At 34.6% G+C, this 23636-nt stretch overlaps 2 protein-coding genes across 2 annotated transcripts; both read right to left on the bottom strand.

Moving 5' to 3' along the window:
• Positions 1–1815: 1815 nt before the first annotated feature.
• LOC104901906 (protein S-acyltransferase 24) lies at positions 1816–14824 on the bottom strand. Its single transcript, XM_010689530.4, has 13 exons — positions 14245–14824; positions 11996–12136; positions 10259–10371; positions 9018–9097; positions 8719–8882; positions 7763–7901; positions 7575–7674; positions 7358–7415; positions 7170–7247; positions 6984–7082; positions 6529–6607; positions 6267–6415; positions 1816–2383 (listed from the first exon to the last, which is right to left on the bottom strand). The coding sequence occupies exons 1-13, from the start codon at positions 14548–14550 to the stop codon at positions 1964–1966; spliced, it is 1926 nt and encodes a 641-aa protein (XP_010687832.2). The 5' UTR covers positions 14551–14824; the 3' UTR covers positions 1816–1963.
• A 2664-nt stretch (positions 14825–17488) lies between these two features.
• Positions 17489–22924, bottom strand: LOC104901905 (uncharacterized). The gene is made up of 11 exons (XM_048634761.2): positions 22504–22924; positions 21591–21713; positions 21395–21491; positions 21218–21253; positions 20885–21072; positions 20685–20787; positions 19531–19712; positions 19374–19451; positions 18601–18703; positions 18386–18479; positions 17489–18082 (listed from the first exon to the last, which is right to left on the bottom strand). The coding sequence occupies exons 1-11, from the start codon at positions 22806–22808 to the stop codon at positions 17727–17729; spliced, it is 1665 nt and encodes a 554-aa protein (XP_048490718.1). The 5' UTR covers positions 22809–22924; the 3' UTR covers positions 17489–17726.
• Between the last annotated feature and the right edge of the window lie 712 nt (positions 22925–23636).

Raw genomic sequence — 23636 nt, 5'->3', positions numbered from 1 at the left:
TTTAAATGATAGTTATAAATAAAATCATAAATTAATAATAATAATGATATTGAATGATAATAATGATAATTAATAATAATTATTTTATATTATTTTTATTAATATATTAATACTTGATGATGATATATAATAACAATAATATCTAAGAAGTAAATTAATATTACTATTTTAATAATTAGATTTTATAATATAAAAATATTTAGTAATAAAAATAATGATTGGGTTGGACCGCAAAAATTACATCATAAACTGTCTTGACGCGATTTAATTGGTTTATGGGCTAAAAAAAGTTGGTTTATTTGGGCTTTGACCTAAATCATGTTCCTCCTAATAATAATAGTACTTCCTCCGTTTTTTTTTAGATGTTACACTTTTCAAATTACGGACACCTAGGTAATTTTTGGAGAGGAGAGAGATAGAGAGAAAGAAAACAAAAGGGTCCCATGTGAACATGTGATAGGAGAGAGATAGAGAGAATATATTACCCAAAATAAAAGTGTAACATCTAATTTGAAATTTCTTAAAATAGAAAGTGTAACATCTAAAAAAAACGGAGGAAGTAATAATAATGAGTAAAGCTATAATAAACAAAATAATATATAGAAACAACAATAATAATAATAATAATAATACTTAATAGTAATGATATATATTTAAATAATAATAATAATAATAATAATAATAAGAATGATGATAATAATAATAATAATGATAATAATAATGATAATAATAATGATAATAATAATAATAATAATAATAATAATAATAGTAGTAGTAGTAGTAGTAATAATAATAATAATAATAATAATAATAATAATAATAATAATAATAATAATAATAATAATAATAATAATAATAATTATAGTAATAGTAGTAGTAATAATAATAATAATAATAATAATAATAATAATAATAGTAAGAGTAATTAGTAAAATAAATTATACCAACATAATAATAATATTTAACAAAATGGTTATAAAAGAACTGAACTAAACTGAACTGATTCACTGAACTGAACTGAACTTATTGGAGCTTAACTGAACTGAACTGAAAATAAGCTGGGGAGAACAGGCCCTAAAAGTATTGTCCAAAGCTGAACTAAATTGAACTCAACTGAAAATAAATTTCAATTGATCCAAAAAATAAAGATACTGTATTTATTTTGAATTGTGCAATGTAATATTAAAATGATTAAGCATGTTTAGGAATACTTTGAACATGTTCTACCAAACAAGATCTTTTTTTTTGTGGTATAGGAAAAACATTTTGTTGCAAACTACATATTCCAAGAATATTTATTTTGGAGACATGGGGTGAGGACTACAAGTATACTTGAACTGATTAACAACCACACAATTTACAACTTACAAGATATACCAATGACTTTCAGATTATATTCAGTTACACTATTGCTAAAGCACTACAATGGGAAAAAAGTCCAGACAAAAAAAAAAAAAAAATTGGAAAAAAAGTAAAAACCACCAAACCAACTAAAATGAGTGTAGAATTGTCCCTGGTGTGAAATGTATGAAACATTCATGACTTGCTTAGTGTAAAAAGAATATGACCCTTGGAGGATTTTACAAGCAAGAGACTGTCCCGTTATTCTTCAACAACCTCTCTTTTCAAATCCACTAGGTTTCCTAAAGAATTTCTTCAGATTGAAACATCATTCTCTACTTGATTTTTCTTTCAAAGATGCAATAAGAGCTCTGTTGAAATCATTTTTCTGGTCTGTGAACAAACCCATCAGCAAGGCAGCAATTGCACCGGCTATGGCTACAATGGTTGTCGGAACTTTCGAAACCACAGAAATGAAAACAAAAAAAACAACCAGCACCCTGATAAAAAGGGGAACTGAGGATGTGATAGAACTCTTTAAACTGTGAACAATAAAAAGTCACTGTGATGTTTACAATCATATACACATGTAAACAATAATAGGCTTTGAAGTGGCTCAGTGTCACGATGCTGTTACAGATCGGGAACTGCCTCTTCCAAGACCCAAACCCAATCCAAGTGGAGCGCCACTTGTTCTTCCATGACTATGATGACTACAATGAGAATGGGAATGATCATGCCCAGTATTTGAATTCTTTGGATTCATATCAACAGCAATGTGGCCATTGCCGTTCGTTTTATGAGGATGGACCAACCCATTTTGCATATTTGGGTTGCATCCCATCTGCACCATCCCGATTTCTTCGTCATGAGCTGAATCTTCAGCACGCTCCACATCTTCATTGTAACCGTTAAACAAGAAATCTGTACAATTTCTCCGAGTCCCATGATCGAAAGGGTTTCTAAATCGACCACTTGGGCCTCTCAGATAGCTGTAACGCATTACATTAGCCATTTCATTTGTCGTTATATTACGAGATATCTGCAAGAGAAAAGAAGAGGTAGTCATGCATCAACATAATTATTTTTGAGAGTTGAGACGAGAATCAGTCCTCAGATCTCATGATTGGAAGGTGGTATGCTTGCGGTTGAATCTGTTAGACTGTTAGCACACATCATGCATCAGAAAAGTAAAACTTTCACCATTTGATGGTTTAGACTTGAAGCTCTTCTGTCAAAGGTCTCCACTTTCAAAAAAAAATCAAAAACAATCACGTATCATTCTCAATTTTTTCTGGCACATGTCCCATGTTGATTGTATTACATATATGAACTGAAGACTCATGCTGAAGATATTGTCCAAAACAAAGGAAAAGAACTTTTTGAATTTGTGGATGGCTCATTAAGATGATTGAAAATTATATGCAGTCATTGTGTCGTAAACCAAACCAAATCAAACCAAACCCACTGTTGGCCCATATGGATTCTCAGCCAAAGAGCTAACATGCCGAGTCCACACAAACTAGTTTCCCACACTCCACCAGATTAGGCACTTTGTACCAAAGCAGAGCATAAAACGCAACTGATTGAAGCATTGAAACAGCAGCTTCCCTTCAATTATATCTCTTCATGATTTTTTGTTATATACTTCCTCCGTTTCTTTTTAAGTGACACATTTGCATAGTGTTTACTATTCACAGTTTAAACTTTAATTAGCTTTGGTGATTTACATTTTAGGAAAAACATAGTCATGTGGGATCTTGTTAGATTCGTCAGAATGTGAATTTTTTTAATATCAACTTTTTATAATTTTTTCTTATTAATAAGTGAAGATATTAATGGTTAAAATAATGCATTGGCAAACGTGAAAACAAGAAATGTGTCACTTAAAAAGAAACGGAGGAAGTATAAAGTAACATATCAAATGAGAAACAACTTTTTTCCTATATCTCTTTCATTATGTCAAATCAAACACTTTAAGCTTTGAAGAAACAGCTTGTTAACCTGGAACCTTCAGAGATAAACATTTAGAAAATAGAGAGCACTTAACTCTTCGGTGTTATGGGTCCCACATAGTACAAAGAGACTTGGTAAAACAGTAATGAGTTTGGTGTTCTTTACATCATTCCAAATAGAGAATTGTGAACTATATCACATGATCGAAAGACTCATGATTTGATTTTTGACTGAGTAAAATTCAAGTTACTAGAAACCAAAGTTGTCAAATGCTTTGATTATTGGTATAGGCAATGTGAAATTACCACTCTTTTGAGTTTCGACTTTAAACTACCACATCTGTCATTAGTCAACATTAGCACTCGGTTGGCCAGCCATCATAAACACAAGTACAAAAATATTCACAACCTAAACAGGAGATCACGACTCATCAAAGCCCCAGATATTACAAGTACATAATACAATATGCCTCTTCGAAACTAATTAGTTAACAGTCCATCTTTCAGAATGAAACAACTCTTTCATTTGCCAAAAGCACATAAGATCCCCAAAATAACACTCCAACCCCTTTCCCCCGTCCCTAACTTTTTACTCTTAAAAGACCTCCACAATATTTAACCTAGTCAGCTGCTTTGTCTCGAGCAATTTGATGTTTTGATGGAAAATCATTGTTGGCTTAAGCACTCTCCCTTTTCATCCATTGGCAAACATCCATCTCTCTCTAGGATCCTCTTCTCTACTCCTTTTCTCCCTTCAGAGAAACTCTCCTTTTTGCTACTTACCTTGTCCCACTTAAGCCCTTAAGCACTAGTTTGGATTGAAGTTTGAAAGACCATTTGTTTTTTGTTTATTCTGAGAAAACTTTCACATTCCATTTTCCTCACTAGTCCATAATCCATACCAGCCCCACGGCCCCTCCATCAGATTTACTTTTTCATCCTTCTTTCTTTCCTTTGCCTTCTGCAAACTCTCTAAACCTTTCCTCCCTTAGTCAATAGATCCTTCTTCTTCCTACTTCACCTTGTACCATTTCTTCTCCTACTATATTAACTAAGTATCTTTCGTCTTGTTCTACTATTATGCTGTCACTCCCACCTCCCTCAGATTATATCTGATCTTGTTTCCGCTGATCTAATACCTTTCTCTTCTTGTTTATACCTTTTCTCTTCTTGTATAATCTCCCTCAGCTATGTTGCTTGGACTCTTCATTTCACCTCAAGTACCCGTGTCCAAGTCTCGAGACTCGGACATGGGTGAGACACTTGGACACTTCGTTTTAGGCTAAAATTTTGAAAATGTTGCAAAAAATAGCCGAGTCGGACACTTGGACACATACCCCTGTTGGACATGGGTACCCGAGACTGAGCAGCATAGTCCCTCAGTCACCAGCTGCACCCAAGTAATTTATACCTTTCTCTTCTTGCCTGCTTTTCTCCTTCCCGCACCCTCCAAGGCTCCAACATCTATAAGTAGACCTTTGCAGGGCTACTGTAGTACTGTAGCATCCTATTATCTAGTCAGTAGTGTTTGTGTCACCTTAGTGCTCAAGTGTCTTGTGCCAGTGCTTGTCAGGGGTAGCCATAGGTTTTCAAAACATTGCCTTATTTGAAGGATGACATAAAAAATCCTGGAGGAAACACGATCACTCTCCAAGATCATTAAGACCTTCAATGTCCTGAGTTTACCCACAGAGGTACCCGAGAACAATAATTTTCAAAATTTTCACATATTACTGAAATCACGCATCTTCTCGACCCTATCTACAAGCATCCCAAACAATAAAAAAAAATTGTGGTCACAGTGGAAGTCAAGGCATAGTGAAAGTGGCACCTCGCGGGTAATATAATTTATTAACGTCCTTTGCAGCATAGATTGAAAATTGAAACAGATCCACTTCGGCATCGTGCTATCTACCAGGATTTTGGATTTGCCACTAGCAACCTAATTATATCTAATCTTGTTTCCACTTTTGTAGTTCAAGATATGTAGTTAGCCCCTTATCTAGTGTAAAATAGGAGAATCTGTGAATTTATAGTGACTAAAATATGAGTATGATCTAATTTTATTTGTAAATCAATTGTATCAATAAGTGTAGCAGCTTGAACTTTTAAAAAGGGATTATAAAGGCTAATATGATAAAATAACAGTCAATGACAGATGTCACCATGTTCTTTTAGCACACATGTAAAGGAACGGCATTTCACTGAACAAGAAGTATGAGATCCGTTACAAAACAGCCTTGTTTTAATTCTGTGCCCCAAAAAGTTACACTAAAGTGCCTCTCTACAAGCCTAATTATCTATCATGAACAATCAGGAGTTTGATCAGATTAGTTATAACAATCTCCAGAGCTAGTTATAAATACTAAGTTACTTGGACTTAGATATTCAGGTGAGACTAGAGAACTCTCGTCAGACACAAGTATGTGTCCAAGTGTCCGACTCGACTAAGTGTCCGACTCGACTATTGAATGAGAAATTTCGATAAACATTGTCCCAAAAATGAAGTGTCAAAGTATACATCTTATGTCGGTGTGTCCATGACCCGGAACATGTACTTTAGGTATGATAGAGAGTGCGAGTAACATAGCTTAAAGTATTGTGAGCCTCGCCAGATAATTCATTAGGACATAGAAGTCAAACATGTGATGACGGCAAAACTTACCTGGACCCTTGAACATACAGTCAAAGTCCAACAACAAAAAAGATTATTTACAGAGACTGCAAAAAGTAATTAGATAATTATACATACAAATCCAGCAGAAAACACACATCTAGACATAGTTATTATGCATAGCAAACACATCCACCCACATACAGACAAAAAGAAGACATAACAGGCCATTATTTGATATTTGCTCACAGGCAACGAGCAGAATAGAAATAAGAGGATTTGGCAGCATTCACCAAATGCAAAAAGAAAAAAAAAATACATTTTTGTGTGTGTGGTGAATAGGTACAGAAACACACCTGAGAAGCTTGGACCACAGTTAAGACAGCCACCCCAAAGAAGAGGAAGAAATCAGCAAGCAGAAATGATATGGCACCAACATGATGCGTGCCAGCATGACTTAGCCATGCTCCAAAAGAAGATGGAGCCATTGGATCTTTGACAACCCCTGTATTGTCATTTACCCATAAGATCATAAGCCAGCAAAGAGAAAATTGCATGTGTCAATAGAACTCCATAAAAGTACATAATTAGAATGCATAAAGACCATAAGTTGCATACTTATAAGGGTGACTAGACCAGTAATTATCATAGCAGCGACTTCCAGCACAAGAAACATGAAAAATTCCCATTTGTTTTTCTGCATCAACAAAACAGAAAATGAGTCCTAAACTATAGAGTAGCTGTTTGAAGACATGAGATACCATATAATTAATATAAATAAAATATGAAACAAAGCTAACTTTATTAGCCACACAAGCAAACCCTATTTCCTGTATTTCAAGCCAGCCAGACAGGAAATCAACCACAATAATCTCAAGCATCCAATATCCATGCTGAATTGTCAGCATCAATGTGTATACCAGTGAATCCATCAGAACAATTGAGTTCTATTTTTACACAGATTGTACATTAAACACAGGACGCAAAAATAGCTCCACTAATATCCTCATCACATGATCAACACATGCCTTATATAATCAACACCGATCAAATTAACATGAAGTTTTGTGTACCTTGCCAATACAATTTGACACCCAAGGGCAGTGATGGTCAAATTGTTCAACACATCGATCACATGTTGAGCAATGTTTTGCACGAAGAGGTCTGACTATCTATTGACACATACAATGAAAGAGACAAGATTAGTAGCCAATACAACCAATGGACCACCAACAAACAAAATCCAGAAAACCACTGACCTTGCATGTTGTACACAGTTGGGACCAATTTCCAGCCAGCAAAGCAGGATTGTCTATCTCAATCTTCAATAGAGGTTCCTGCAGGGGTGAGAAGGAAAACACTATCAGATCACAGCAAAATTCACATATAGAAGGAACAATTTCTATAAATAAATGCATTGAACTCCAGTTACAACAATTCAACTTACATCATCCTTCATATTTTGAGCATCATGTACATTCATTCTGATATAACCTGGATCTTTTCTGAAACAGACATGTGGAAAGTGAGGCAGTATTTTCACCACCGAAAGATATCTCAGAAAAATATTTCTCAAGCAAACGCTGCAATATGATATATCATTGATGGGATTCACATCATGAAGCCATCAAGACATCGAGTAATATGGAGGTAAATAAGCTAACCTGCTACATCTATAGAACATGACTAATCCAGCAGTAGCTAGGAAAAAACCAAGCCATGCAAGAAGCCCAAAGCCCACTGTTAACCTTGGAAGCTTCATATCTACAGATGTCATTGAGGAAAAATTGATTGTCAAATTTGCAAAATCAAAGACAAAGTTACGGTTCTGTGTAATGATCGCAGTAGTTACCCAAGATGACTGAATGAGCATACAAAACAAGTAGCAGCAAAATAATAAACCACAACATAGGAGCAAGCCCTAATTTTGAGAGTTTCCCAAGCCGACTGTTCGAATCCCAACGTTTGTCTAGTAACCTCCGAGCATTTCCCTGTATGAACAAAGGCATGACTATATGTATCAGGCATCACCAAATCGAGGATCATCAGAATACAAAGAAAAGAAACAGAGGAAAAATGATTGCACACATTAAGAGAAGTTACAAAAGGAACTTAAACGAGCTTTCCCTTCAGGGTCCAATTTGTATCAGTGCACATGAGACTGAGGACCAGTAAACTCTAGAGAGATGAAAAATCAGTCACAAGACCTGAATGAGCTTGAAACATCAGCTTGTGTTCTCCTAGTGCATCTTCTTCCATAGTTTCTGGTGTATTATCCGAATACTTTTTCTCTAACAACTATATCATGTTATTTTAGTATATCGACCACATCTAACAAAGAAAAGGTAGTGGAAGGATGCCAAGATAAGTTCAAAGACTTTATATTCTGCAATTGCATTTCCCCCAACCAAACCCAAATATTCTAAGTCTACTTATACCCAATAAACCCTTGAATATATCCTGTGACACAGTACATATTTACATGACACAAACAGGCAGCGAGCCCTGTCACGTTAAAATAATTGGGAATTCTATTCAACTTAATCCAAATTCTCTAGATTTAAGAGTCCAAGAGAACGTAAACAGAAGAGCAAGTTTGAGTTCACACACATTGTTGCGTAGCCTCAGATAATTATGATGTAGAGAAGACTGTCTGAAACCATCATAATCTAGAAAGAGCACAAAAACTAACAGATATAACTCATCTGCAATCAATGGCCACTAAAAGATAGAATCTACCAAGCTAACCCACACCTCGGAGGAAACATACTTCACATATAAGCAACCAGTTTAGAATGCAAGACCTACAAGGAAAAAGGCAACTTGTCGATGATTCTTTTCTGCAGCCAATTGTGCTGGAGTAAGCCCAGTGTTATCTGTCACAATCAGGTCTTCCTTCTTACCAGCTTGTACCAAAACCGTGCAAGCCTCCAAGTTTCCCCGAATTGCAGCCCAATGAAGTGGGGTACAACCTACATGTAAGGAATATAATTGAGGGCATTTTTATTTTTACAAATGTAAACCAAATTTTAACTATAGCTTCAGTATCTTTTATGGACTCGCATATGGATGATCTGCAACAACTCAATGACAGCTTAGGATGATACCTTCTTTATCTTGTCGTCCTCGATAAGCATCCAAAAATAGAAGAAGACGTATACAATCAGCAAAGCCTTTGTATGCTGCCCTGTAGTTCCAAATTTCAACACAAGTATATATAACTCGATACAATGCAAAAGAAAATAGAAGTACCATACTGATAACTGATGAGACACCAAGACCAACCGATGAACAATGCACATCCACTCTGAATACATTAAAAATGAGGATCTTTTTTTCTTACAAAATGAACAAATGCAAGCTGTTACATGTTTCACATCATTCATCAGTATGAAAATACAGCACGTTCACATAAGCAGATCTCATGAATTGCGAGCTACCATAAATTAATGAGCTCAAATATACCACTCAACAAAGCATGAGCTCAAATATACCACTCAACAAAGCATACTAAGCTACTGTAGGGGAACATATTATTGTTTGACTTCATTCATCAGTATGAACATACAGCATGTTCACATAATTCAAAAGCAGACCTCATGTAGCAAGCTATCATAAGTTAATGAGCTCAAATATATTACTCAGAGCATACTAATATACTGTTGAGAAACATATTAGGTATGAAGTGAAAATAAAAAGAACACAGACAAACAAAATCGATTATTATACTGGTCGCTCAGCAGCTTTTCTTAAAGTGCAGCCGTTTGCTAGCAAGCAAAACTAATATTTTAAGCCATGGAAGAATGAGTATGATGAGCAATATATGCAATACTAGAAGTAGTAACTTAAATCTATCATTTGTGAATTCCACTAGATAAGAATTTTATGATAAACATGTATGTGCAAACATGAAGATTAAGCATCTAGACTGAAAGGAGAGAGTATAAAAAAGTAAGACAGCTACTGTCACAAACATACATATTATCATGATTGTACAGCTCTTAGGACATAAACTCTTAGAAAAAATCATCTTTAGTCCAAAATTCCTATACAGACAACATTGAAAAACCAATGTGCATCGCTCAAGGTTTTTTTTTTTTTGGTGAACATCGAATCGCTCAAGGTTTACACGAGTAAAAAAGGGCAAAATTTCAATTGGAGCATTCATTCTCTGTTTATACTAACTGTTCCACTACAACAGCTTTTTGGATCAGCACTCTTGAAGTATGTCTTTACTATTAAAATTCAGGTATAGACATCATTAGCAATAACAACAAAGCAAGCAATATGACCAAGCCTGGGATTGACAAAACTTTCTAGCTCAAGCACAATTCTATAATTATCATACCAGTGCAAAGGACTTCTTCCATCATTATCTGGAACATCCGGATCAGCATTCCGTTTCATGACGATGTGATAAAGGAAAGCTGTCTGGCCATATTGGGCTGCAACATGTGTTGTCTGCAAATAGATCACCAATTATTATCATATCAACACTGAAGCGTGTAACAGAATAACCTAATCCTATAGACAGTTTGCAATACAAATATGAAAAAACATTCACAGCTAAAGAACAGAAGTACAGACATGTGATTCTCCAAGCTCTCCATGATAATCAACCAGAGTTGAATGTTATGGGCCAAATCATATGACTGTCACTATAGAGTCACAGGCATCAGAAAGACAACCCCATCACTGATAATTTACATACCATGACGTGTACCTTGTCATCACAGACTTATCCTTCCATAAAATGCTTCACATGAAAAAGATCTTCTGTGCTTAGGCGTAAACACATGAGAGGTTGAATTACCAAAACATTTGAAGAAAATGGCAGTGGACGATTGGGAACAACTAGGTGATAAAGATTTTTTTCTCAAACTGGTCTATGGTCCACAAATTTTGAGGTTACGGTCTAATTTTGACCATTGAACGTCCTAGCTATGCTAAGGATTAAGCATCCAACTTTACTATAAACTGCACCTTACCATCCATAGGCTAAACAATGAAGCAAAAATGATACATGAAGTAAACCCTTGTACATTAAAGACATCCTCTAAACTAAGACATATTGTAGCCTTCAGGTAAGCTATTGATATGTGTATTTTAAATAGAGTTTTTAGCTCCATTCCCTTAGCATTGAGTACTGTTTTGAGCTCTTTTGAGCTTTCGTATGATTTGATATAGTTGGACTTGTTTCCGCTCTTTTGTCGTTATTGGGCAGTTAGGCATCTAAAGCCTCAATCTAAGTTTAGAGGGCAAGTCCACTGATTATATAACGGCCCCACACAGTCCGGGAAGTAAGAGAAGTGCTGCGGACATAAAGATTGAAGTCAGAATGGAGAAAAACAAAACCCGCCTGGTGGGGCGAAACTCATCCGGTCGACCGCGCCAGGGACTCTTTGAAGAATAAGCAGAAATGCTTGTGTCCCCAGTGGAATGGTTTCGCACGGTTGACCGGACGGATTCTCAGCTAAGCTCGTAGAAGAAAATCACCGCTTCCCGATGGGGAGGCAGTGGACCAGGCTGTATCTCGGGATGTTTAGTTTTAGTGTTCTTTTAGCCAATTTTGCAAAGACTATATATATGATTTTAGAAATTTCGATTAGACTATCTTATTTCCTTGTTCTAGGTTTAAACACCTAGTTTTCTCTCGAGCTTTGTGTGCCCTTTTGACTTTGAAGATTTATAAAGATCGTGGATTTCGCTTCCATCGTTCTTCAATCTTCGATATTATTCTTTACTTATTTTAATTTGTTGAATTCCTTTACTCTGATTGTGTTTATTATGTTCTCTAACATGAGTAGTCTATTTTAAGTGCTAAGTGAGGGAAGCCATCTTTATACCTATTTGATTATGATTTAAAGTTCTTCAATTTTGAATTGAATTAGAGTAATTCCTAGTGATTTATTATCATTGTTTAATTTAAAGGTTGGACCAAATGAAATTGGTCCCTCTTCCTGAACACTCAAAGAAGCAAGAAGTTGCAATTTGTAGAGCTATTATCACTTGTTTTAACAACTTCACCGACAAATAAAGATCTACTCTTGTTGCTACATGAAAGATACGGATAGAGAAAGCAAACCTGATAACCGTACATATCGGCAACGTTAACTCGGGCACCTTCTTGCAAGAGAAGCTCAGCAACCTGGATCGCTCCCCGTACTGCACTCCAATGCAAAGCTGTCTGCCCAGTGTGATCAACTGCATTTATATCTCCACCATGCTGTAAATCAGCAAAAATAAACAAAACCCACAATGAGCTAAAATTGACCAAAGTTCAAAATGATAAGTTCTCTCTTATTTTTGCACACAGATGCAACAGAGATAGAACTCAAGTCCACAAACTAACATTTCAATACCCCCATTTACTACATTGAAATAAACTCATATCACATATCCCCTACGCTAGAATCTCAAACTCCCTCAATTAAAAAAATAAACATCATGCTAGCCTTTGGGCACGCATGATAAGAGTAAATATAGGGGAATTTAGGCATTGTGGTAGCTAGAGTAAAAGTAAGAATAAACTGATTAAAAGAGAAAGAGTTGGGTGAAGGGTCTGACATCACACGAAATGTGAAGCGATAGAATGAAAAAAAATAGTTAGGGAAGGGGTCCATAACACATGAGTTACGTAAATAGGATATTTATTTGTGGACTAACCAAAATAGTATACAAGACAGTTATTTTTGAAGGAAGGGAGTAGATCACCGACAAAAACGCATGAGAGCCTTAAAAAAGCAAGGGGGAAACAAACAACTCAGCCACATGATCCTATAGAACATCGCGAAGAACCAGATTTAGCCACACCAGTGCAGAAGTTCTAATAGAGGAAAAAGAGGAAGTTTCACAAAACTGGAAAAATTAATACAGCTTTATACTGCATATGCACTTCACCACATGGCTCCACTAGCTCAATACGAGAATAACATCACAAAAGACCAATTGAACAAACAAAAACAGTTGCAAGCACATTTTCGCAAACTTTGAATATGAGATACATCACCATTCATCTGAAATTTACATCCGCTAAGTAGATTCCAATCACATTAATCCTTGTGATGACAACAAATGTCTCACCAGCACAAATCTCAATATATGTGTTCAATAACAACAAGAAGAAGTCCATTAGTCAGCATGGATACAACTAAAACCTGCAAAAGGCAGGTGGATCCCCCCTTCCTGCCTCAGAAAGGTAAAAAGTCGAAATGTCTCTTTATTACTCCGCGAAATCCCAAATAACCTCCCTGATAGTCACAGAAATATGGAATCTTGAGAGTTGAGATGTATCATTCTCTAAGGACTAATATATGTCAAACCTCCCCCACCCCAACCCCCAAAAGATAGTGTTTGAAGATTAACTATATATTACGCACATAATGTTGTACAACTATGTCTTTATCCAACAAATGCAGACACTGCCACTTAAACCAGCTTGTATCATAAACCTCCAAACAAGCAATCACATGATTAACAAACTTCAATCACATCACATTAGAGAAGACTATCCCATCTTCAATATTGAGCAATTGATCCAATCTCATGTGTTTTTCTCCCAAAAAAGCACCCTTATTTAGTAATTAAAGCAGCAAAAACCCAATGAATCTGCCATGAGTACAGAAAGTACCTTTGCATTGGACCTTACTATCAATTCAATAAGGTACAATCATCATCCCTAGCCTCATACACTGCAGAAGAACCTACACCTAAAAATTCACTCTAATACATTCCTCCAAATACTCAATCAACGAGCAATGCAATCCACCTCTATCCCCCACTCACTCACTGAAGCCTCCTTATTTCGTAATTAGAGCCACAAAACACCCACAAATCTGTCATGAGTACAAAGAATATACTTGCATTGGACCTATCCATCCTATCAATAAGGTAAAATCATCATCCCTAGCTTCATACATCGCAGAAAACCCTACCGTAAAGCTTCACTCTGATACATTCCCCCAAATAGGCAGTTACTCAATCAACGAGCAATCCGCCTCTATTCCCCACTCGATCACTAAAACCTCCTTCAACTATATAATCGCAACTAAATCTCGCAAACGACGGATATCATAACATCACTAATTTCCTCAGTTATCACAACATCTAATACTATTCCTTCACACAACTCAACTCAACTCAACTCAAAGAATTCCTAAAACAAGCAAACAAATATAATTTATAATCACAATAATGAGCTCAAACAAACTTCAATCCATTACCTCCTAAATTACCACAATATCAAAATGCAACTAAAAATCAACAATTAAAGTAAATACAAACATACTACTAAAAATGAAACGTAGAAAATCAAAGAAAATAAAATAAAAAAACCTCAAGAATGTAACGAGCAGCAGCAGTACGATTGTTAAGAGCAGCCCACTGTAAAGCAAAGTAACCAAGAGCATCAGGTTCAGAAACTGAACAATTTTCTCTCTCCACTAATCTCTCAAGTTTCTCCATATCACCATATGCAGCAGCTGTATAAACATCATCTTTCAAACTCTCATCATTTTCTCTCTCCACCATTGACGACGACGATGAAGCTGCACCAATTGTATTCGCGGTCGTTGTCGTCGATCGATCTCTCGATTGCGCGACTTCTTCTTCTTCCTCAACTACCTCGATTTCCGACGACATTATTTTCCAGCTAATTTATTTACGAATTTTCAGCTCGAACAAATTGAGGAATTACGCTGATAAAATAGAATTGAATTGAATTGAAAATGTGTGATTGTATGATTGAAGATTGAGGAGTTTTCTAGGGTTTTTCGTAGAGCTAATTCGTGTTGACTGGGGCAACGGTAAATGGAGAGAGAGAGAGATAGAGAGAGTATGGAGATGGCGATTCGTAAGGGTAGGCTGCTGAAAATGAGTTTTGAAGAAAACGATATCATTTATTTTTGTTTGGTTTTTTATTTAATTCAACTACTACTATTACTACTTTCCCAGTTTTCCAGTCAGATATTTAGGTCTTGTTTGGTTGTATATAGGAAGTCATACTTCCTAGGAAGTTATTTTTCCCGTGTATTTGAAATTCCTAGGAAGTGTAAAATTGTGTTTGGTTGATAATGGGAAGTAGAACTTCCCATGGGAAGTTCTACTTACCTAGGGGGACCTAGGTAAGTAACTTCCTCTATTTGGAGGAAGTAGAACTTCCTCCATTTTGGAGGAAATAGAACTTCCTATGAAGTGCAAATTCCCATGATTTTGCCAACCAAACAACTTCATATACTTTTACTTCCTAGGAATTTGCACTTCCCATGATTTGTTTTGTCAACCAAACAAGACCTTAGTTCTACGAATGTTGTTAATTTATTATCCTATCAAGTAAGCCCAGTGGGCCAAAATTTGTTTGATTTTTCGGGTGGTATTCCACTTTAGTAAATGAGTTTGGTTTTGGGCACAACATATGATTAGTATGAACTAATCGGGTCGTTTCTAGATTTCTCCAAAGTCTGTCAAGCTCTCGTCTTTGGCGGATCTTGATTTAATTTAATTTAATGATGATATATATTTGATTTTCTGATTTTCACTTTAAGAAAAAAAAAGCAGTTTTCCTGATTGTAAGTGTAGAATTTTACCATAATTATGATTAGTATGAATTTTGTTCCAAGTTCATATTCAATGTACAAGATATTTTATATTATCTGATTTTTAGAATTTTGAAAGTAAAAACTAGAAGCGAACATTGATACTAAACAAGCCCTACGCTATTGGATGTCGTGGTGATTGTTTGATCGTTTTTTTTTCATAGAACAAATACTTTCATTTCCAATATCAATAATCATGATTGCACAAGGGGGAGAATATTTGGGATTTTGCTAATTCATTTTATTCCTAATTTAGGTGTCATGATCTAAAGGTATGGAAGAGGAAGAAAATAAATAAAGAGCATGTTTCTAGTTCTAACTAGTTATTAGGCCCGGGCTATGCCCCGGGTAAGAAAAAATTTCATTTATTAATATAATACTTTATGATAATAACACTAAATAGAACTTAGCCTAGTGTTAGTACTTTAGTATATGTACTTGAGGTTTCGGGATCAAAAATTATGACCTATACTATGCAATTTCTTAATTTTTTATTGTACATGGATAAAATGAACTGAAACTCCCTAGGGAGAGGCCGTGTGGCACAGTTTCTTGTTTTTAATGTTTGATAAAACTAGTGGTTAAATTAGTAAAAGAATAAAAAAAAATTAACTTCAAATGCGAAATCACAAAAACTATTTATTCTTTTTATTTTTCTCGCCAAATACTTCTCAACCAGTATAATCTAATTATCTCATCAAACACCACTTTCCAAGTTTAGTTAAGGTTTCACTGGATCAAACCTTTAAAAACTTCTTAAAAATTTATTATTGACCGAACCCTAAACCTCACTCGTGCTTAGAGTTAATATTAGTATATGAAAAACTTTATAATCAAAATTCATAAACTAAATCAAACTTCAATTTCCAACTTATCATATTAATTGATAATTTATGGCCTCCTTATCAATCCAGCCAATCACTAATTAAGAAATTCCAGGTAATATGTACTTCTACATATTTAGACTCTAATATGGAAATTTGTAGTTGATTTTAGTTAAATAATTGGTTAATTGGTGTGGGTGGATCTGAGCTAATCCACTTTAGGTCGAACCACATATTTATGTTAGCTTTGCAAAAATAGAAACAACAAGAAATTATGTCGTCTTCACCCAAACTAGATTGACCTGCAAAGGTGTAAGCTTGTTAGGACCCTTCATCCAATCCACCAAGGAAAAAAGAAAACCATAATATCAACAAAAATTATCAAAAAAGACGGTCTAATTTAAATATAAAAGTAAACGTAGGTACTAAATGGATTAAACTAGTTACTGAAAGAAATTAAATTAGTCACTATTAGACTAATTCTCTTTTTGAAATTGAGCTTATTATTGCCTAATTTTAATTTAAAAGTAAACGGTCTGTTACAAAACAAACTCTAACTATCAAATATCAATCTCATATATGAGAACTATTTGAAATATGAGATGAGAAGATTGGGGCTGGCAATCATTGGGTTAGGTCAGTTTCAGGTTGACCTGATTCATATTTCAGGTCACTTACCCCTGATCCAAACCCGACTTGATTTATATTTCAGGTCGAAAACATCAACCCAAACCCGACCTTATATTTTTCGGGTTGACCCGAAACCAACCCAAAATGACATGAAATAAAAATCTAAATATCCAATGGTAAAAAAAACTGTCAGCTTAATTCTGAAAGGTACTGTACATGTAATCATGTTTAAGTTCCAACAATCAAAGCCGAAATTTTCAGGTTGAACTTTGAAGTGAGTTAGGCTTGACCCAATATTATAACCTAACTGGCTACGGGCTAACCTAACATAGTATAAGTTATTTTTAAAGCAGGTCATTTCGGGTTATTTTCAGTTTCAAAAGGTCAACCTGAACCTAGCCCATTATATTTTCAGGTCGGGTTGGGTCGATCCATTTTTTTTCCAAGTCGAAAATCTCAATCCAAACCCGAAATTTTCAGGTCGGGTTATCAGGTTAGGTCAGTTTTTGCCAGCCTTAGAGAATATTGAACTTAGATAATAATAATATGGCACATATATTGAACCAAGTTCTCCATGTTTTTTTTTTTTTTTTGAATCACAAGCTCTCCATGTTTTAAAATATCAATTGACTTCTTACCATCTTATGCACCTAAGTTATGGGTAGTCAAAAACTAATTGACCTATCTGTTTCTACTTTCTATAAGATGCATTACCAATGTAATAAAAGCTCGTACTATATACAGCAGCAACAGGTCAGAATCTATCTCATCAGTTACCACCATCCATGGCAGAATCAAGCAAGGCTAAATATTCGTTCAGAGCTTCTGCTTCTTTAGTCACATCGATGTCATAATCTGAAAACGCGTCTCCTCTATCGAGTTCCTCCACAAGTTCATCTTCCATCTCGAAATCCCGCTCTTCCCCTTCTCCTCGAGAACTTGATGGAGATTCTCTCTCATCAGCACTATTACTTGATGTATTCTCCCTTACTTCGGCGGTGGAGCTGGGAGTAGGATCAGAACTCGGTATATCATTAACAGCAGCTGGGGCTGGCTGACCTTGTTGTGCGAGCAACTCGTTCAATGCCTCAGCTTTTGTTCCATGGGCATTAACAGCAGCAAGCACTATAAACCAAAAGGCAAAAAAAAAATGAAGAATGAGTGAGAAAGGATCATGTAAGGTGGAATTTCATATTTAGAGCACATTATCCTACTGAGAAAATCACAAACAAATTTTCTTCTTTGAAGTGTTATTACAAAAGATAAATCAAAGAGTTTATACTATTGACTCAATAATAACAAGAACAGAATAAAACAATTGAAAGTTCATGAAAATATCTACAGGATCATCAAAAACAAAAGGCAAATAGATTAAAAAATATATCTGAAAGATCAACCTAAACTATTATTAACAACAGAAAATATTACCTCTTGTTCTTTCAAAACCCATGGATACAAGTTCCTCAATGGTAGAATTTAAACGGTTTTGTTGTCTCTTCCTCTTCTTAGATTCAATATCGAGCTGCAAACAGAATTAAGGTAAATGAAGTTTTCGTAATACAAAAGCTGCAGGCCTGTAGCTAGTTTCAAGATATGAGCAAAGGGATTGCATTGAATGCGACACCGAATGGCACAAAAGTTACCTGTATCTTAGAATTGAGCTCGGGGTTAGTCAAATCATCCAGAGCCCTTTGAGTGTCGTTTTCATGCCTTCGAAGGGCTTCCGCAGCAAGCTCCCTCTCAAACCTGACAGGTGAAGCAATTCTTAGCTTTGAAGACAAAAGAAGCTTTATAATTACAATAACGAGGATACTATACTTGCACCCCCCCCCCCACCCACCCTGCTTCACATAAACGTCGCATTCTTCATGTTCTGATAAAATTATGAATATTGAAATTGCATTTCTCCTTTATTTCGGCAATGGGTCAAAACTATTACAAAGCAGATCTGATGAACAGCTAGTAGCCTTTGCTAGGGTTTTCCCATCACTATTCCGAGGCAGTTAAGCGCAATTGTTCCAGTCCCATATTATCAATAATATTTCAAGAAATAATATATTCAGATCTCCAATAGGCAAATGACAAATTAGTGAGCTCAAAGGCCCAAACTTCCACTAACACTTCTGCACCTGTAGAATAAAGTTGCTAAGAAATGTCGCTTGGCGAACTTAAAAGATAGGGAAGAAAAAGTGGGTGGGTGATTGCAGGGACCAACTTCAGAGAAAAGAATTACAAAATAGGGTATGTTGCAACTAAATTGGGACGTCCTAAAATGTGGTAACAGAATAGGGACAGAGAGAGTACTTCACAAGGATGTAAGAACCCAGGAGAACAATAAATGTCAAAAACTTCAACTGAAAATCACCCATGGCAATGACATAATAGGCATGGTAGCCTCAACAGTAAGCAAGCTTACCCAATGGTCACTAAAACATCTATCATTTGAAGATCAACAGCTTTCCCAAGGGGTGTCTTTCCATATTTTTTCTGTTCCCTGCAAGAATTTAAAGCATTAAATGATGAAAATTTTAGAAGCAACGGTATAGAATAGTTAGAATGTAACAGATGCATACTTAATTTCCTTTTGACGCTTGATATCATCTTCCCGCTTCTTTGCCTTCTTTTCTTTCTCCTCCACAAGAAAATTAATAGCAGTTTCAACATCCTGCTCATTCATCTTTAAAGCTCTCTTAGCTTCATATTCCTTGTAACCCATGCTCATTAACAATGATAAGGCTTCATCTGATACTTGAAGCTGAATATTAAGAAAAGAAAAAGAGAACAACAAAAACATCATCATTTATAGCAGTAATGCAATCATTCAATGAGGCAGTCTGATGATTGGAGAAAGATATACGGTTTATATGAATGGTTTAGAGAGCCAAACTACAAAAAAGACAGTAAAATGAGAATCAATATAAAGATAAAAAAAAGTTTAATAGCCTCAAAACCCAGCAAATAATAGAGTTCAGCACATTACTATTAATCTAATTCTCAAATAATATCCTTAGATAGGAGCAAACTAATTACAATGCTAACCAATCCTCAGGCTCAGCCGAAATAATTTTGATAGCAAAGCCAGATTCACAGTTACAAGTTTACAACACATAGGAACTCCATATGCGAACCCTACTAATATGAGAACCTGTTGCTTGTTATAGAGAAGCAGTCAAGCAGATAAAATCTCATTAATAAGAGTCCGTGATGAGCTAGCCTACGGTAGGGGAATACTATGGGTAGTGCACTATAATTCAGTTAGAAGTTAGCTTGGAAAATAAGTTAGAGAGTTAGTGAGGAAAATATGCTATAAATACAACAGATTAGGCAGACACACATCATGCTAAATATTGTTGAGAGATTAGTTTGGTAATTGGTGCAAGCCTCTTAAAAGCTTCTAGTTATCACTTTATTTTCCTGTTTTCAGAAAGTATCAATCAATTATCAGTTTAAGTTCTTAATCTTCCTCTTCTATATGCTTTAAAAATGTCAGTTCATCACAGTATTCCCCCAAGTTATTTGTTAAACAGAGGAAAAAGAAAGCCTTAGCAGATAAAATCTTCTTCAGTACTCTTCGATCTACAAGAATATTAACTTCTTAACCATCAAACAGGTTATAAATTAAATCATTGCTTCATATTTTGGGGGATGATGTATGATTTAGCTCACATAAAGGAGAGCCGTACATGAAAATCCAAAAGAACAAAAGATAGATCTAACTTTTTCTTACCTTAGAGAATCTTGTTTTGGCAGAAGTCAAAGCTTCTCTTGATTTTTCCAACTTTCCACAGTGAAAAGCTGCCACGCCTTCCAAGAGCTCCAACCTCAAATACCTAGGAGAGGAACCACAAAAAAAATGTAAGTTATGTAGCAATTTTAATTCCCATCTTCGGAGACGGAGCGAAATAGAAAAAGAACGATGTAACCTACAATGCAATCTCCGGGCTACTGCTAGCCTGAAGCTGTCTTACACGAGAGGCATTCTTCCCATGGGCACGTTCAATACCTTGTCTAGCTTTTGCAAGACGCTCGCCCGCCACCGCGAGCAAGTTGATGTCACGAAGCATAAAATAGCACCACACCATGTCGATTTGAAGAATTGGAACATTGTCAATACGCTGTGAAATTAAAGCAAAGAATGAATAAAACATGTATAGTGCAAGAGACAGCAAGGACACAGTTAAGCAGATACACTCATATATGCAGTGTATATCACGTCAGATACCAGATGAAGGCATAGTTTAGAAAAGGAATGATTGATACCTCTATGAGTTTCGGGTCACAAAGAGAAAAGGCCTCCTGAAAGAACAGGATGGATCTATGTCATAAACATCATATGTAGAAACAAATTTAACTGAAATAGACGTACCTTTATTAAACAAAACATTTTCTAATTTACAATCATTGCTTGCAAATAAATGCTACCAGCCTACCACTAACCTCTCCCATTTCAAGCACCTCTAAAGCATCTTTGAATTGTTGAAATCTCGTAAGTTGCTTTCCTTTTGTGTGCAGCATAAGACCCATCATTATTGCTCTGCCAAATATAAACAATATAGTCGATATTCAAAATCTATACCTAAAAGGAAATGAGAGCACTCAAAAGTCCATACCATTGCAACATCCACACACGTACCTTTGATCAGTCTCAGAACCCATATTAACCTTCTGTCCTCTTTGATCCTCAAGCTCTATGTTGTAGTCCTCAATTGGCAGTGAGCCATCTGCATGTCTCTTAGCAAGTGCAGCTACAGCCGTCCTGGTACGTTCGAGAAACAGATATTTGAGCAGTATTGCTTAATTCAATTAAAGCAAGCAATAACCACCCTCATACACTCAACATAGAAATTGAATGGATAATACACCACAGCCATACAATCTCAATTCTGAAGACTAAAAATGGCGAACACCATAATACAGCAAGATAAGACTGCTCCAACAACCACTACTTACCTTGCTATAACAATTCAGACCTGAACACAAAACTATCTCAAAATCTTATCAGAGCATGAGAAGCAGAGCATAACTAGGCTCAACTTTCTTACTCACAATCACAAATCACAATTGCTAAACAACACACTTCATACTCACAATAAGACAAATAAGGGGGCAGATTGACTAAATCAAAAAATTAGTGAAAGTGAAATTTTACTCCCCTTATTTACCAAAACAAAACCCTTTAGATTTCATACCATCAAAAGCATAATTCAATACAAACAACCTTCAATATCTTGCTATTCATCAATTCAAAACCTTGGATGATCATTATCACACACAAAAAGAAAAACATCCACAAGAGAAAAAAAATTCAGGCCAATAATAACATAAATCAAATATAAAAAAAACAATGCAATATATTATAAAACGGAGGAAAATTCATAATCCCTATAACTTGCATGATCAACAACCCCAAAAACATACATAATCAACAACCCCAAAAACATACATGATCAAATATTTATAAAAAAAAAATCAAAACTTTAGAGGAAATAAATCAAAAACAGTAAAAAAAAAATAGAAAAAGAGATGAATTAGGGTAAATAGTTTACTTGAGACGAGTGAGTCTAGAAGAACGCTGTTCTTCCGCCATTAATTCTTGCTGAAAAGACATACCCTCATCAACATTAACTCTAGAAACCAATATTTTGGCGTTATTTTTAACACCCAATTCAATCAATTTAAGATTTTGATCACTGTCTTTGAGTAAACGACCTCCATAGATGAGATTGATTGATGATGGAGTACAATTTGATTGCTTGGCTATCTCTTCTCTTAACATGGGTACTGTCCAATTTTGTAAGTCTACTTCTATAACACCTGACCATGTTCCTGCTATTTTCAGTTTTGCAGCCATAGTTGTGGAAGCAGAGAAAAAAAAAGGTGGGATTGAGAGTTTGAAGACGATGAAATGTTGTGATAAATTTGAGTGAAGGATGGTGTTGGACTTTTAGCAGGCGTTTGGTTCGTTGAGAGGAAAGGGAAAGGGTATGAGAAAGGTTTACAAGAGGATTGGAAAGGTTCCCTTTGATTAAAAATGTTGTTTGGTTAGGAATATCAAAGAAATTGGAAAATTATTATTATTATTAAAATAATAATAATAACAAATAATAATAAATAATAATAAATATTAATAATTAATATTAATAAAAATAATAATATTTATAATAATAGTTTTTAACTAATAATAGTAATAATAAAAAATTATTTCAAATAAAAATTATTATAATAATAATTAAAATAATAATAAATAAATAAATAATATAGAATAATAATAACAAATAATAATAAATTATAATAATTATTATTATTATTAAATAATAATCATAAATATAAAAATAAATAAATAATAATAATAAATAATAAATCATAATATTAATAATAATTATTATTAAATAATAATAATAAATAAAATAAATAATAATAAATAATAAAATAATAGTATTAATAATAATTGTAAATATTAATAATAATAATAATAATAATAATAATAATAATAAAATAATAAATAATAAAAATAAATAAAAATAAAATTAAAAATAAAAATAAAAATAAAAATACAAATAAAAATAAAAATAAAAAAAATACAAATACAAATAAAAATAAAAAAATAAAAATAAAAAAAATAAAAATAAAAATAAAAATAAATATAAATATAAAAATAAAAATAAAAAAAAAGAAAAAA

This window comes from Beta vulgaris, chromosome 8, assembly GCF_026745355.1.
Source record: "Beta vulgaris subsp. vulgaris cultivar EL10 chromosome 8, EL10.2, whole genome shotgun sequence".
Taxonomy (NCBI): domain Eukaryota; kingdom Viridiplantae; phylum Streptophyta; class Magnoliopsida; order Caryophyllales; family Amaranthaceae; genus Beta; species Beta vulgaris.
The sequence above is the reverse complement of the archived record's forward strand: the minus strand, read 5'-3'. Positions and strand labels throughout refer to the sequence as shown.